The 16,729-nt window shown below is 32.9% G+C and overlaps 2 protein-coding genes across 2 annotated transcripts; both read right to left on the bottom strand.

Annotated features, from left to right (window-relative positions):
* Positions 1 to 2,369: 2,369 nt before the first annotated feature.
* Positions 2,370 to 4,362, bottom strand: LOC146949230 (uncharacterized). The gene is made up of 2 exons (XM_085745323.1): positions 3,006 to 4,362; positions 2,370 to 2,688 (listed from the first exon to the last, which is right to left on the bottom strand). The coding sequence occupies exons 1-2, from the start codon at positions 4,114 to 4,116 to the stop codon at positions 2,654 to 2,656; spliced, it is 1,146 nt and encodes a 381-aa protein (XP_085601449.1). The 5' UTR covers positions 4,117 to 4,362; the 3' UTR covers positions 2,370 to 2,653.
* A 145-nt stretch (positions 4,363 to 4,507) lies between these two features.
* On the bottom strand, positions 4,508 to 10,617 carry LOC146949229 (F-box protein At1g80960-like). The gene is made up of 5 exons (XM_085748498.1): positions 10,464 to 10,617; positions 7,036 to 7,357; positions 5,979 to 6,707; positions 4,970 to 5,119; positions 4,508 to 4,876 (listed from the first exon to the last, which is right to left on the bottom strand). Exons 2-5 carry the CDS (start codon positions 7,321 to 7,323, stop codon positions 4,508 to 4,510), a joined length of 1,536 nt encoding a protein of 511 aa, XP_085604624.1. The 5' UTR covers positions 7,324 to 7,357; positions 10,464 to 10,617.
* Positions 10,618 to 16,729: the final 6,112 nt, after the last annotated feature.

Below are 16,729 nucleotides of genomic sequence, written 5' to 3'. Positions count from 1 at the left end.
TTGAATCTGCAAATCTTGAAGAACATATAAGATCCATTGCAATTCACATGATGCTGCGGCCAAAGCTCTATACTCAGCCTCAGAAGAAGATTTGCTGACAGTGAGTTGCTTCTTTGTCCTCCAAGAAATGAGTGACTTGCCCAAAAAGAAACACTGACCAGTGATAGATCTTCTGGTATCTCTGCAACCTGCCCAGTCTGCATCTGAAAAGCCTTGCAATTGAAGATGAGCATCTCTAGGGAAGAAGATACCACGTCCTGGAGATCCTTTCAAGTATCTTAACACTCTTGTTGCAGCATGAAAATGAGTTTGAGTGGGATTGCTTAGAAACTGACTCAACTGCTGAGTGATGAATGTGATATCTGGCCTGGTGGTATTAAGATATAAAAGTCTGCCAATCAACCTCCTGTAAGCAGGAACATCAGAGTAAGGTTGTGAATCATCATTATGAAGTTTTACATTTGGATCAGAGGGTGTACTGATAGGCTTTGAATGAAGGAATCCTGAATCTTCAAGTAAATCTAAACAATACTTTCTCTGGCATAAAGAGATGCCAGATGAAGAGTGAGCAACTTCAATACCAAGGAAGTATTTAAGAGTGCCCAAATCTTTAATCTGAAATGTGGTATGAAGAATCTGCTTGATACACTTGAATTCCTCCAAAGAGTTCCCAGCTAAGATCACATCATCAACATAAACCAGCAAAATAGTAAATGAAGATGAAGTGCTTTTAAGAAAAAGGGAATGATCTGAAGAAGCCTGTTTGTAACCATTGAGGAGTAAAACTGAAGTCAACCTTTCATACCATTTCCTGCTTGCCTGCTTCAATCCATAAAGAGACTTGTTCAATTTACACACCTGATTTGGATTGGAATGTGGAACACCAGGAGGGACAATCATATAGACATCTTCTTGAAGTTCTCCATGTAAAAATGCATTGTTCACATCAAGTTGATGGAGATGCCAGTTATGCATAGAAGCCAAAGCAAGAACAATCCTGACAGTGGTAAGCTTAGCCACTGGAGAATATGTTTCAAAATAGTCTAAGCCTTCAATTTGGTTATATCCTTTAGCAACCAATCTGGCTTTATACCTCTCTATGGAACCATCAGCATGATGTTTCACTTTGTAAACCCATCTGCAGCCTATGGGTTTAACATGAGGTGGTAGGTCAACAATCTTCCAAGTACCAGTCTTACTCAAGGCATTAAGCTCATCTTGCATAGCTTTCCTCCAACAATCATGTTTGTTTGCCTCAGTGAAGGTTTTAGGCTCAGGGTGAGTGTGAAGAGACAAAGCAAAACAGGAATGAGAAGGAGAAACATTAGTAAAAGACAAATAATTGGAAATATGATAAGGAGAAGATGATGCATAAATGGAATTTGTAATAGGACAAATGTAATCTTGTAAATAAGCAGGAGCAGTTCTAAGTCTAGTTGAAGCTCTAACAGGTGGGGGAGCAATGATAGGAGAAACAGGTGAAGCAGAAGATTCAGAAGTGATGGGTGAATCAAGTGAAATAGTTGGTGAATCTTCTGGTGTGGGAACAGGAGAAGGAGGGATAGGTAAATGGTCAAAATCATCAACAAAGGGTTGAGATGAAGGAGTAATATAATGCCAGGTATCAATGACAGAAGAAGGGGATGAAGACTGATAAGGTAAAATTGTTTCATGAAAAGTGACATTTCTTGACACAAAGATTGCTCTAGAATGCATGTCCAGAAGAACATAACCTTTATAACCAGATTTATAGCCTAAAAATATAGATTTTCGTGCTCTAGGTTGAAGTTTGGTTCTGTGAGATTGAATGGTTGAAGCAAAACATAGACATCCAAACACTTTGAAAAGGGAAGAGTCAGGAATAGAATCATGTAAAACATGATAAGGAGATTTATGCTGAAGAAGAGGAGTGGTGACTCTATTGATTAAGAAAACAGCATGAAGAACAGCATATGACCAATAACAATTGGGTAATTTGGATTGAAATAAGAGAGCTCTTCCTACATTGAGTATATGTTGGTGCTTTCTTTCTACTCTAGCATTTTGCTGAGGAGTCTCAACACAAGACCTATGATGAATGATGCCTTTAGAGTTATAAAATGAAGGCAAATCAAATTCAGGGCCATTGTCACTTCTAAGAATTTTAGGAGTGATATGGAACTGATTTTCAATAAGGGTAATGAACTGTTGAACATGAATGGACACCTCAGCTTTGGATTTGATCAAAATGATCCAAACAAACCTACTAAAATCATCAACAATAGTGATAAAGTACTTATGACCATGAACAGAAGGAACACTCAAAGGACCCCAAATATCACAATGAATCAATTCAAATTTAGAAGTAGCATGAGATAAACTATGAGGAAAAGGCAATTTCTTATATTTGGCAAATTGACAAACATCACAGATGGCTTTATTATCAACACAGATTGATGGATACAAAGAATGCATATTTGACAATCTTTGATTGGACAAGTGCCCCAATCTAAAGTGCCAAAGTGCAGTTTCAGGAATATGAGTAAAAGAACTAGAAACAATAGGTTGAGAGTCTTTATTTATGGATATATTACAATGAGGAACATTAGAAACAGAAGACTTAAAAGGAAAAGCTGAAGGAGAAATCCTCAATTTGTATAAACCACCATGAGGATCAGCCAAACCAATCATCCTGTGGGTAATCAGATCCTGTATAATGCATTTATCAGGTAAGAACTGAACATAACAATTCATGCTGCTAATGATTTTGGCAATAGAAATCAGATTAACTTTGAAATGTGGAGAGTATAAGACATTGGAAATCTTAAAATGTGGAGAGAAAACAACAGTACCAGCATGATGTATAGTAACTATAGTTTTATTTGGTAAATGAACATGAACAGGTTTAATAGATTGATATGAAGTAAAATATTGTAAAGAAGAACAAATGTGCTCATTGGCACCAGAATCAAGTAACCAATCATGAGAAGAGTCAGACAAAGCACAAGAGAAAACAGTTGATATACCTGAAGGAGGAGTACCAGATGAAGAAGGAAAATGAGGAGCAGAAGCAATATGGTTTGAGGTTGGGGGAGAAGGATTGGATCCTGAAGCAAACAAATGTGACTGCTGAAGAAGTGATACAAGATGATTGTAATGTTCTTGAGTTAAACCAGTAGGAGGAGAATTGTCAACTGCAGAATTTACAGGCTGAATCTCTGCATTACTAGAAGAAGCATTGGTAGCATTTGCTGTAGGATTGGACTTATATGAATTGGGGTATCCATGCTTCTGATAGCAAAACTCTACAGTATGGTTTGTACGTTTGCAAAAAGTACAGAACCTAGAATTATTCTTTGAACCAGCAAATGATTTACCATTTCCATATTGCTTCTTAGTGTCAGAAGCATTAACAAGGATGCTGGAATCTTCAGAAACGGAGGGAAGAGAAACTGTACCATTATTACTCTCTTCTTGGATAACCAATGAATATACCTTGTTAATTGAAGGTAATGGATCCAAAAGAAGAACCTGAGACTTGATAACGTTGAAGTTATCATTCAAACCAGTCAAAAACTGAATTACTTGATCCTCCATACGATGTGCGCGTGCAGATCTCATAGCTTCACACCGGCATGGAAATGGACAAGTGCAATTAGGCATTGGCCGATGAGAATTAAGCTCTTCCCATAGAGTTTTCATTTCAGTGAAATACTCTGAAACTGTTTTAGATCCTTGCTTCAAATTGTTGATAGAAGAACGTAAAGAAGCTATGCGAATACGATCAACTTTTGCGAAGCGTTCTTTGAGTTCATCCCAAACATCAATGGCGTGCTCATGAAACACTAAAGTTTGAGCAATTTGTGGAGAAACAGAGTTGATCAACCACGAATAAACCAGATGATTGCACCGTTCCCATGCATCACGATTCAAATCATCAAGATTAGGAATAGGTACCGATCCATTGATGAAAACAAGTTTATTCTTCGCGCCAAGTGCACGTTGCATGGATCTGCTCCATGCGAGATAATTCGAGCCAGTAAGCAATGGAGTAACTACCACAGAGTTGGGACCTTCACTAGGATGAACATAGAACACTGAATCAACGTTTTGCTGAGTGTTCAAATTACGCACCATTGTTGAAGATGAAAAGCTTCAAAAATTGCAGAAAACAGAGGAAGCAAGAAGAACACGAAGAAATCAATGGCGAATGTGCAGAAATTGCACGAAATTCAAGTAGAGAAGATGAATTGCAGCGGAAGAAACAAGAAGAAAAACGGTTAGGATCGCAAGAAAAACGGTTAGGATCAGAACTACTCTCAAAGAGAGTGCTCTGATACCATATTATGAAATAATAGAAGAGCAAAATAAATCTTCATTATTGTGAAATGAGAGTGATACAAGAGTATATATAGACCTAATAGTTGTACTACACAATCTGGAAATGTACTACACTAAGATGATGTACTACACTAAGATAATGAAGTACAATGGTAAGATTACTTGCATAGCAAGTTACTATTATTCTCTATATTATTCTTCTCTCCATGCTGTTGTAATAGCTACCACCATATTTTCTTATATACTCTATCCCAGGTTTCAGATCAATGGATAATTTCAGAGAGAGCTTCGGATATGACCGTAAACATGCAGTTGCTACGACGTCATCCCATGAGCAGTCATCCAAAAACCAAATTGTAATATTATTCAGAACTCCTCCATTTAATATTAAGTACTTAACAAATTCAATTTCAAACTCTTCACCTTTGTATCCCTTGATACAAACATTCTTTAGGTTGTGGCTGACACACCTACACGGGTCTCTTTTCAGCCAAAACAAACTTCCAGGGTAAGGAAGACAGCCATTGTCATTTTGATCATAGTAATCCAAATTGACCTAGAGTGTGAGGGTTAAATGTCAAAAAAAATATATAGTTAAGTATAATGACTGCAATCATGATCAAGCTAAAATAATCCTAAGCAAGCATACCTGGTTATTTATTTGAAGATTCATTAGTTGGGGGCAGGACTTGAGTGCAAAAGAAAGAGCTATGACATTTCTATTACCGTTCAATTCAAAATCGAGGCAAAGGGTAACCAAATTTTTAAAGATACTTCCCATGCTAGAACCTCGATGACCCTAAGACAATCAGAAAATATAATTATAAAACAAATAGACATAAATGTTCATAAATTATAGTAATACTACATTTTGAGGATACAACCAAAACTTCAATTCTTTATATAAATTCTTTGGTTGCTGTAAAATTTAATTAGCATTACTGAACGATCTAAATAATAGATACTCATGATAGGTCAAAAACTAAAATATAATTGTCTATTTTTTACATGACATATTTCTAAGCCAAAAAATCAAATTGCATGGAGAGTTTTCTAACTCTAATCAATATTTGTAGCATAAGGAAGGTTTTATTACTATTCAATAGGGTGTTGATGGCGTACTAGGTTACCAATCTGTGTTCATCCTAAGTATTAAATAGATATCATAAACAACAAGTTTTATTATCCTATCACAAATACTCAATTAGTCCATATATAATAAGCTATGAACTTTTTGTATGGAGTATTGCCCAATAAGCGTGATTTTTTGTGATGGCTCAAAAGGGAATCATACATGCATTAAGGATATTAAAGTTTAATCATTATCATTGACTCACGTATTAATCTTAATGATTGCATCTATGTACATATGATTGTAATATTCAATTGTAATTGAATATGAACCATATATAAATTTTATATATATATATATATATATATATATATATATATATATATATATATATATATATATATATATATATATATATATATATATATATAGACACACACACATATATATCCTAGTTGAATTGTAATGCAGCAAAAATTTAAAACATCAGATTACATGCACCTCTATTAACTATAAAGAAATGTAATATATGCATCAATCAAAAAAACTGACATTCCAAGTGAAGTATAGTAGAGGAAACACTTACCAAAATGCCACCACAAATTTCAATAATATCCCTTGTTGTCAAAAGCTTGCATCCATCTATAAAAACATTTTGTCCAAGCATTTGAACATTATTGTAAGCACGTAGAACCCGAAGTTTTGGGGCCTCTAAGATCAGATCTTCATGATTACAAATAACGGAGTTAATCTCTATGACTTCCATGTTAAATGCAGAAACCAAAATCCTACGCTCGTTCACATCACAAATTTTAATATATTTGAGGCTTGGACTTACAATCTTAACCTCATCTGTTAAGAAATCACATTTCTCAAGGATAAGATTTTCAAGAGATGAACAATGAGAGAGGATATCATGAAAAGTGTTAGATATAATATGCACTTTGTTAAGAGTAAGAGTATTCAAAATCTGTTGAGGATTAAGGGAGGGTGTAGTTAAAAAATGATAGTTCTTCAACTCAAGAACCTTAAAACTGGAGAAAACTTCAAAAGGTAAATCAATGGTTGATGCAGCATTCCTTTCAATCATGTCTGGTATTCCTCCATAACGATAATCACAAGAATCACGTTCTATTGAAACCTTAATCACCTCTTTTTCGAGTAATTTCCTCATCCACCCCACAACATCCCCACTTGCACAACTCTCAGGCAAGTGTCTAATGCTACAACTCTTCAAGGGACCAATATGATTGTCGATATTTGATGTAACCATCATGGCTGCTTCAGCAAAAAGTTCCTCACTTTCAAGATCTACCTGTTATGCATAAAGTCCAATAATATATATCATATTTGAAAAGCCTTTATAATTAAAGTTCATCTATTTTATTAGAAAAATGGAAGCTAAAATATGTAATCATATTCTCTCTAATTTTTCCTAGTTCATTCTCCATTAAATATGAACTGTTTGATTAATCTAATTATTAAGATATCTATAATTTTTTGTGAAGACTAACCATGGCTTGTCTAGAGATATAGAGGGACTAGACACGATCAACGAAAAAAAAAAAACAATCATAAATTAAAACCTAAAGTTTATAGTAAAAAACACAAAAAATTTTACATAAATTTTTATAACAATGTACCTTACGTTGCCCAGTCACTGCAAGATTGAAGTTTAGTCTGGAATTTTGATTGTTTTCTTTGATCAATGACTTTAACATTTGTCTTTCGTCAAAATTAAGGCTAGGAGTGTGTTTCCACAATGATTCCCATCGCTTGGAGAGCACACTTGTTCTCACGACTTCCGTGTAAGGAAGTGGAGAAATGATATAAGCTAGAAGTGCATCAGGAAGATTGCTGATCAAATCTTCTTCTTCCTCCATAACTCTGATTTGTATCCCTTCTCCTTCACCCATTATTCCTTCAGCCATTTTATGCCTTTTTCTTTTGTCGAATGATCTTAGCCTGCAATATGATATTATATATTAGGTTTGTAATGTTTATTAACCTTAGTAAGAAATTATAAGAGAGCAACAAGTTGATAAACGGGATTTGTGTTTACCTTTAAAAGACAACACGAGTTTCACTTTTTCTTTCTCTATCATATGAAATATTACAAAAACCAAACAACCTTATCTTTTTATAGGTGAAAACCACATATTGTAGTCAAACCTATAATAAATAGCACCATTTAGTATTATTATTTGGTCAAATGGATTTGTATTTTGAATATAATATTCATAATAGTTTAACATTTTTATTGGTTTTTTTAAGTAACATTTTTATTACCTAAAAAACACTGTAATTAATATTTGGTCAAATTAGCGTGTGAATTTAAACTTTAACTTCAAACATTCATAATATTTTATTATTAATATTATTATTATTTTTTAGAATATCATTCGGTACAATGAGTCAAAGTTAATTTCAAAATTTAATTAATGCAAATAAGTAAATATACTTTTATATTTAAGTTCCCTAAATAAACTTATTTGCCAAAACTAGTAGAAATAATAAAGTAAAATTATCACTTGATTCAAAATTTTGTGGATCGATCTTGTTTTGACAATAACACTATTCATAGCAACTACAAAGAGATTTCTTGGCTAAAATTGTTTATACCTAAAAATCATTATCATTTTAGCCAACACCCCCATAGATAACCAAGTAAGGTTTAGGCAAGCATTCCTCTAATCCGATAGAAGGTTAGGTTAAGGCTATGATAGTTGAGTGATGGAAAACTGACTATTTCTCAAGTCTACAAACTAAGTATGTGGGTCTCGAAGGTTTCATGAGGCTCTAACAAAAAACTCTTCTGTATGTCATGGCTCGACGGGTCCTAATCAATATCGAGGTTTAAGTTCACATCATCTCTAAGCTCATTAATATGTTAGATAACCTGTAGTGACTAACTAATAACATGTTACCCAAACAGAGGGTCAACTCAGACGACACTAGAATTTAAGGATGTATTTTCTTAAAAATTTTAAACGAAACATTTTCTTGAATACTTCAATTCTTATGAGAGACCTTAGAAAAACTCAAAGTAATTTATAGAATAATTTTTTGTTCAAACAATTTACCAAAATAGTTTTGTTTGAACGTCTATGTAGAAAAACCCGAAACTAAGTAAAAATAACTTTTCTGACCAATTTTCAAATGAGTCTCCTTGTGTCTACATTATTTAGTAGAGACTTCAGCTTCATTAGCCTGACTCAAATTCAATGACAAAATATTTTCACTAGACAGTAGCTCAGTCATTTAAAAAATCACATCGACAATGTAAGTCTACCACAAAGTGTGGCATTGATTTTGACAATTTTCTAAACATCACAATAAATCGATATGTTGTCATCTTGACGATGCGAATATAATTGTCAACTTATCTCAATATTCTAACAGTCCAAAAATACTAAAAGGACCTTCAAAGGTGTGCCATTTCATCCCTACAATTGAAAACTAATCGGTTGAATCCATATCTGTTTATCTAACTAATAAAATTCACATTTTAGACATTTTCCAAAAGCGTTAATATTTTAAAATGAACTGGTCACAAATATTTTTACATTTATGAATTCACAAGGACAATAAAAAAATACATTTACAAAGTGATAAAAGCAATAGCACAAGAAAAATGGAACCATGTTTGAAAAAGGATGTTAAATGTAGAAATTAGTAGAGAAAACAAAGTCACAATTCAACAAATTCGTCATCAATTCATCAAGTTAAAATCACCAAAAGAATCATCAACATAATCATCATCAATAGTTAACACCTTAAGAAAACGATAAAGTTTCACAATCACATTATACATAAAAGACAGACAACTATCTACATCATGACATTCATCATATTAAACACTCAATTATCATGGATTCATTCTTATTCTATCATATCATCATAAGCATAAAGACAATTGCAAGTTATTCAACCATAAAACATCATTTTGACGAAGTTCGTCTATTTTCACAACATTCATCTTTTCTAAGTAATTCACCAAAGACAAGGCAAACATGTTCAATCGCCTCAACAAAGCATATACACATATCAAATATAATCACAGTAACATATGCATATCCACATCATAAACCAACTCCGATTAATTCCAAAATTTACCTAAGTTCGTCTCATTTTACCATATTCTAAAAGAATTCCATTTTCAAAGCAAAACTAAGTTTAAAGCTCACACACACCTTTCAAAACCATTTTATAATCATTGCTACAAAAAAAAACATAACTCTATTAATTTCCTTGAGAAAAACGACTTTCGGAAAATTATGCGTTCTTGAACATTTTTCAAACAATTTCAATTCGATTCACAAAACCAATCTCAATCCAATCCATTTGATGTTTCAATGTTTAGAAAGCATAACAGTAGTTAAATACATCAAAAGAATCATTTAGGAAAGTCTGGATCGACCCCCAAGTACCCGAAACACCCAAAACATGGGTTGCTGAACTATGCAACTCGCCAGGCGAGTACACCAGAACATGAAGCCCAATTTTTAGGTTTCCTCCCGGGAACCCATCCAATTTCACTCCAAAAACCCCGATTTGATCCCTTTTGACCCAAATTCACCCCTCAAACTTGTTTATTAGTTAACATACATCCAAAGGCAATCAAAACAACTTCAAACTTGGAATCATAACCTCAATTCACATCAAAATCATCATGTAGTTAATTTTTCACCAAAAGTTCCCATTTTCTCATTTTCATTCAAACTTCACAAACAACCATACCAATTCAAGCCTCAACAACATACAAACATATATAATCATTTATGAAGTGAATTCAAACATGTTCAAACAATAATCACTCATCAATCCATGGTTTACACTTAATTAAGCAAAAATCACCAAAACAACTTATCACCAACAACAACTATGAATTTAGGTACATAAACATATTAATTCCATGAAGTTTAACATACCCATAAATACACATAAATTAAGAGCATGGAATTCATCTTTAAAAATCACAAAAAGTCATAATTTACAATAAGCAGTTATGACCCATAATCAAAAAGAAGAAATTATAGCTTAATTGATGAAAGGAATCTATCCCCCTTACCTCTAAGCCTTGAATCCACTAGCTTAAGCTTCAATCTCCCCTCTAGCTCCCAAATCCCTAGCTTCCTCTTCTTTCCTCTTCTCCAAGTTTGTGATCTTCTTTCTCTCTCTACCTCTTTAAGTTTGTGAAATGAAATTAGTGAATGGCTTAACCTAGTTTTTCTCTTAAGAGTTATGAATATATACTCCTCTTAATTGGGCTCAATCACTCCAAACCATAATGGGCTTAAAATTATCATTAATAGGTTCTAAAATAGTTTCTGATTCCTGCTCTTCTCCCAACTCATTTTGCTCATGCCCAGCATAATTTCCAGTTATACCCTTGCGGAGTTAAGTCACGCACCACTGACTCGTGAGCAAGTTAACTCACGCAGGTTGGCCGGTGGTCTGAGCTCAAGAACACACGTTTTTTGGATGGCGGTCAATGCATTTTAATGGTTTTTACACATTTTTTTTTTAAGTTTTTTCACGTTTTTTGACCTATTAAGTGCTAATATGCTATGTTACCTTAAACCACCTATAAATACCCCTCCATACTTCCCTATTTCTTCACACCATATCACTTTCTCTCCATCCTCACTCTCTCCCTCTATTTCTCTTTTTTTTTTTCCAATAGTCTCTTTGGGGGCAAAAGTGAGCAGACTTCTTGGGGCAATATAGTGACTAGCCCGCTTGGGGAAAAAGAGATCAATATTTGGGATAAAATTAAATTTGCTTCTTTTTACCCAAAAACTTTTTACTGTGGGTAAAAAGAATCTTCTTGGGTATAAAAAGAACCAAATATAAATTTACCCCAAGTTGATGATGTCTTTTCCCCCAAGATGGTTAATCACTATTTTACCCCAAGAAGGCTGCTCACTTTTTACCCCTAGAAGGTAAAAAGAAAATAAGTAGATTATTTAGTGAATTCGAATAAATGTATAAATTATTGTATGAATTCTATTAATAAAATGAGATGTTGTTATATGTATTAATTTTGTTCATTTCTTTTTATATATATTTGCTTTTATTTTCTGATTTTGTATTTAATGAATAAATTCGAATAAATATTAATTTAGTTCATTTCTTTTTATTTATATTTGTATTTGTTTAATAAATAAATTCGAATAAATATTTATTTTAGGTGCATAAATAAATTAGAATAAAGCAAATAAATAATTTAGAATAACGTAAATAACTTAATTTGAATAAAGTAAATAAATAAATTAGAATAAAGTGAACAAATAATTTAGAATAAAGTAAATAAAATAATTTGAATATAGTAAATAAATTAAACAAAGTGAGTTAAGTCACTCTGCGTGACTTAACTCACGCTGCATGACATAACTTGCGCAAAGTTTTACACTTGCGTTAGTTAACTAACGCATGGGTAGTTTAGGTATTTCAGTTGGGCGCGAGCAAAATGTGTTGCGAGAAGAGCAGAAATCAAAGTTTCTACTCATTAATCCGCTAAAACATCGAATAATTACCATATCTAAATAATTACCCCAACTCACTAGTAAATTAGTAAAAATAATTATTCTCACTAAAATACCAAAAATAACCTTCTTAATAAAATGACCAATTTACCCTTACTCACCAAATGACCAAAATACCCCCCTTAGTCTTAAAAATGACTAAAATACCATTTTAGGCCAAAAATCCACTAATCCCAAAGTAAATACACACAAAGATAAATAAGCACATATAAACACACATAATAAATAATTAAATTAATTCTAGCTAAATATGGGTTGTTACAATGCACAAACATGGTAGTGGGGATTATAGGAATTAGTGAAGTCATTCTAGCTAAAGAGTGAACGACCTCATCAATTAACCAATCTCCTACAAACACTACTTGAGAATTTTTATAAGAAGCCTATGTAAGTCTACCATAAGTAACTAAAGGGTCATGTTAACCGGTGCCCTCAGGGTACTGGTAAAGAAAACCAAAAAAAGAAAGTTTTAAATTAAAAGTAATACTTTTTAGATTTTTAATGAATTGACTGCATAAATTTCGATGTGATATTACTATATTTATGATGGGATAAACCGCATGTGCACGGTTTACAGATGTAGTAATAAAAAGATATCGTTCCGACAGGGAGTTATGAATTCAATTAACTTTAAATAATGATTAGATGAGAGTTTGAGATTAAAGTTTGGATTTTTAAGTAAAAGAAAATAACAATAATAAAATAAAAGAGCCTTGGGATTATTGGTTCATCCTAATGACAAGTCCTTCACAAATCAAAACCTTAACTTATAACCTTATGTTTACACCTAATTTCTAAAGACCGGTTTCCCTTTAGCCCCTCACCTTTCCGACCAAGTCCAGTGAGAGTTTACCTCTAGTAATCAAACCTATTTCGCTGATTTGATTACTAGAAGAAGCTTATAAGGATTGAAACTACTAATGTCTCAAGAATTGCAAAGACTATTTCGCTGCCTTTGCAATTCTTGTCTAAATTCACTTGTTCCAATATCAAAGCTTCGCGTTCGCATTCTGAATTGATATTTGAGATAATGGATTAACAATTATCAAACCCTCCACTTTCGTTTCCACAGTTTGATAATGGTTAATTCATGTTAAAACGGTGAATTTAGATTAGAAATTAGGGTTATATAAAATTAAGGTTAAAGCTTGGTTTGATTAGGATTATGTCATTAGACTTATCCAACAATCTCAAGACAAGAAGAGTCTACTCACTAACGTTCATTGTAGACGTAGAAGAGGAGGAGGAGGAGGAGAAGAAGAAGAAGAAGAAGAAGAAGAAGAAGAAGAAGAAGAAGAAGAAGAAGAAGAAGAAGAAGAAGAAGAAGAAGAACATAAAAGTAAATAATAATAAAGTAAAGGTGAACTTTTATTCCAAGAACAAAAGATGAATGTTTGTGATGGGAGGCTACTCTATTTATAGTTTACATTCGACTAGCTTAAGTACTAAGCAAAAGCAGCAAAAGGCCTTCTGGGAGGGGTGTGGTTATCATGCATACGCCATAACTTATGCACCATGCATAAGCCTGCATTAGTCCAGCCCATTATGCACTTAGCCCAACAGAATTACTTCCTACACCCTAAAGAAAAACAGGTGAAGAAAGCAAACAAATCAAAACAGAGCATCACGCGCGTTAGTAGGAAATTATGACATACGTAGATGACACCTCAACTCTTCTAATGACTGAAAGCTTCAGCTAAAAAATATATTACAAATATAGAAACCTTATTCTTCATTGCTTTGAGCCATGACTTCAATTGGGGGAAAATCTACCTTAATTATTGCTTAGAGCGACAACATTAGTAGGAAATTATGTGAGCAAAAAATAGTGATCCAAACCTAAGTCTTAAGCCTTTATCCATTCAATAAAATATATTTGGAAAAGATACTAACATAGGTTGTGTCGTACAGTTATGAGACTTACAATGAGCACTGTTCATTTACACCATATTGGGAATTTTTTTAACTTTCACCAAACTAGTAATATTCACATCAAATTGCATCTCTTAGTCATTTTAATGGTTGGTCTTATGGATTACTGAAACTATAAGTATGATTTAATTGTTTTGATAGTCATGATGTGAAACCAAGATAATTGTGTAATGGTTTTTAATGAAATTATTATTGTTAGATGGTTTTCAATAATGATTAAGATGTTATACACTGAAATTATTACTGAAACCATAATTATGGTTTAATGGTTTTGATAGTCTTCTATGAGAAACCAAATATAACATTGCTACACTTTATAGAAATGGCTATAACTCTATAACCAAATAATGATTAAAATGAATTTGTTAAAAAGAAAAATATAACATTGCTAGAAATGGCTATAACTCTTTTAAATGAGGCCAATGTTGAATAATACTTTTTGGCTGAAACCATCAACATTTCTTGCTATATTCTGAGTAGAGTTTCTATTAGAAAGATTTTTTAACAAAACTTCATTCGAACTTTGGAAAAATAGAAAACCAAATATTTCTTATTGCGATATTTTTGGGTGTTATTGTTATATCCTTAATCATAAAGACAACCTTGGAAACTTTGACTCAAGGTCAGACAAGGGAATCTTCCTTGGCTGCTCTACTACCACAAAGGCATATAGAGTATATAACCTTAGAACTTAGACCATGGAAGAAAACATGCATATCAAGTTTGATGAACTACAAGAACTTGAGAAGCATAGAAGAGATGAAAATGATGAGATACTTGAGACACAACCGATCTCTGAGAAAGTAGATGAGGAAAATCTAATCCCAATACTACTCAATCTCAAAGTCCTCCTAGAAGTTGGAGGTTAGTAGATTATTATCCACATAATCAAATCATTAAGAGTCCTAATGATAAAGACTGACTAGAAGATCCATTAGAGAAGAGTCAAACATGTCTATGATATCTCAAATAGAACCAAAATCTATAGACAGAGCAATCACAGAAGAATCTTGAGTTGGGACTAAGCAAGATGAGTTATCTCAATTTGACAAGAATCAAGATTGGATCAGGTTATACCACTATAGGAACAAGATGGGTGTTCAGAAAAAAAAAACTAGATGAAGAAAGTAAAGTGATCAGAAACAAGGCTAGACTTGTGGCTCAAGGCTACTAAAACGACCAGATTGTTGGACGTTAATGAAAAAAATTCTAAACATAAAAGGCATAATATTTTAAAATAAAAACTAAATAAAATACTCATCTTGCTATAAACTCAATAATAATTTTGTTTCATTATTTAACTTTTACAATAAATCAGAGTCATTATGATTACAAATAAGCAAGTTGTTGCCTAAACAAAAGTACAAAACCTTAAAGTCAATAGTTTTGGTCTTTTTCTACCTAAGACAAAACCCAGTTTGAGGTTGCGATGACATAATATTTGACGTTATTTTAGTTATGTTTTTGAGTCATTTTAGAGTCTAAGGTCAGTTTAAGGTGTTATAGAGGAGTTGATTATGCTTCCAGGGACATTATGTATTATTTTCATTTGAGTGCATGTAATTCTATTTTCTCCAGAAATCGACAACTTCATAGGTGTTTTGAGTCATTTTGGACATAAACCATGTAACTCCGCAAATCAAGACATCACATAGAGTTATGGAGGAAAGAGAATGAAGATAAAAGGGGTTTAATAAGTTTTTTTTTAAGGAAATACAGTGACAGGAAATAGTGTCCAAAATTCAAAGATGAAAACATGGAAGAAGATCACTTAAAAACGAAGAAAAACGGCAATTTCCGCACATTTTCTTGTCCAAGGCACATGGCACCTACAAAGGAGGCAAAATCCTTGCACCATGCACCTCAGCATGATCCCAGACTCATGGTTCCAAGTAATTTTGCCTTCTGGCTTGTTTTTCAAGGTGGACCAAGTAAAGAAAAACCTATAAGCCTAGTTCTAAACTTGCTTATAAATATAGACCCTTGCAAACACTTTTATCATTTAGAAACTTGATGGTGCGAGGTGAAGGCAAGAATCAAAGAAAGCATCTAGTCTTAAGGTACGATTTTCCCTATCTAGTAGCAAAGCAAGCATCTAGTAGTAAGGTATGGTTTCCCCATCTTCATTCTTTAGTAGTAAGATATTTTTTATGTTGCCATGAGCAACTAAACTCTCTTTGATTAGAGTTTTATGATGTACCTCTATTTGTTTGTTTGTTTGAATTAATTAATGTAATTTCTTTATTCAGTTATGATTGACATTATTATATAATTTTCAAGTGCTCCGTCCGTTGTAATGCATGCTTCAAGACCCCTAGACAGAAATAATCGCTAATTGTATCTTATATAGACCTTAGGGAGAACTAAGACCTAGGATTATCTTATATGATCCCTAGGTTAAGGTATATGGCTGACTTACCTTGCTTTAACCCAAACGAAAACTAAAATTGAAAGTTGCTTATATATCTTAATCAAATTAGGGTTTTTAAGTATGATATTAGATTATGAATCACCCTTTGAGTATTTACTTTGTACCACTCTATTTAAGAATAGTTGCCATAAGTAATTTCATAGATTCATCATGGTTTCATAATCAAACTACCGTTTATCAAGTACTTAGTCATAATTGGAATAAAATATTGCATTAAACCGACAAAGAAGACAGAGGGGATTCAAAGAATTCTAATCCTCTTTACTTTTCTGCAAACTACTACTCACATTTAGCACATATTTCAAAAGTGAAAACTTATAAACCCCTTATAAATAAGATTAGTAAATTGTCGAGTTGACGAAAATCCCTTTAGAGACGATAAACTTATCATTATATTATTTGTTACGGTTTTGTACACTTTCGAAA

This window comes from Medicago sativa, chromosome 2 (assembly GCF_051527215.1).
Source record: "Medicago sativa cultivar Bolivia chromosome 2, Bolivia_mono, whole genome shotgun sequence".
NCBI classification, from domain to species: Eukaryota; Viridiplantae; Streptophyta; class Magnoliopsida; order Fabales; family Fabaceae; genus Medicago; species Medicago sativa.
This window is presented reverse-complemented; position numbering and strand designations above follow the sequence as displayed.

Excerpts from the sequence above, each read along its gene's own strand:
- LOC146949229 (XM_085748498.1), bottom strand. The coding sequence starts at position 7,323 with ATGGCTGAAGGAATAATGGGTGAAGGAGAAGGGATACAAATCAGAGTT. Across the intron at positions 5,120-5,978 it reads AAATTTGTGGTGGCATTTTG|GGTCATCGAGGTTCTAGCAT; the intron begins GTAAGTGTTTCC and ends TGATTGTCTTAG. Across the intron at positions 4,877-4,969 it reads ATCTTCAAATAAATAACCAG|GTCAATTTGGATTACTATGA; the intron begins GTATGCTTGCTT and ends CTCACACTCTAG.
- LOC146949230 (XM_085745323.1), bottom strand. The coding sequence starts at position 4,116 with ATGGTGCGTAATTTGAACACTCAGCAAAACGTTGATTCAGTGTTCTAT. Across the intron at positions 2,689-3,005 it reads ATCTGGTACTCCTCCTTCAG|GATCTGATTACCCACAGGAT; the intron begins GTATATCAACTG and ends TGCATTATACAG.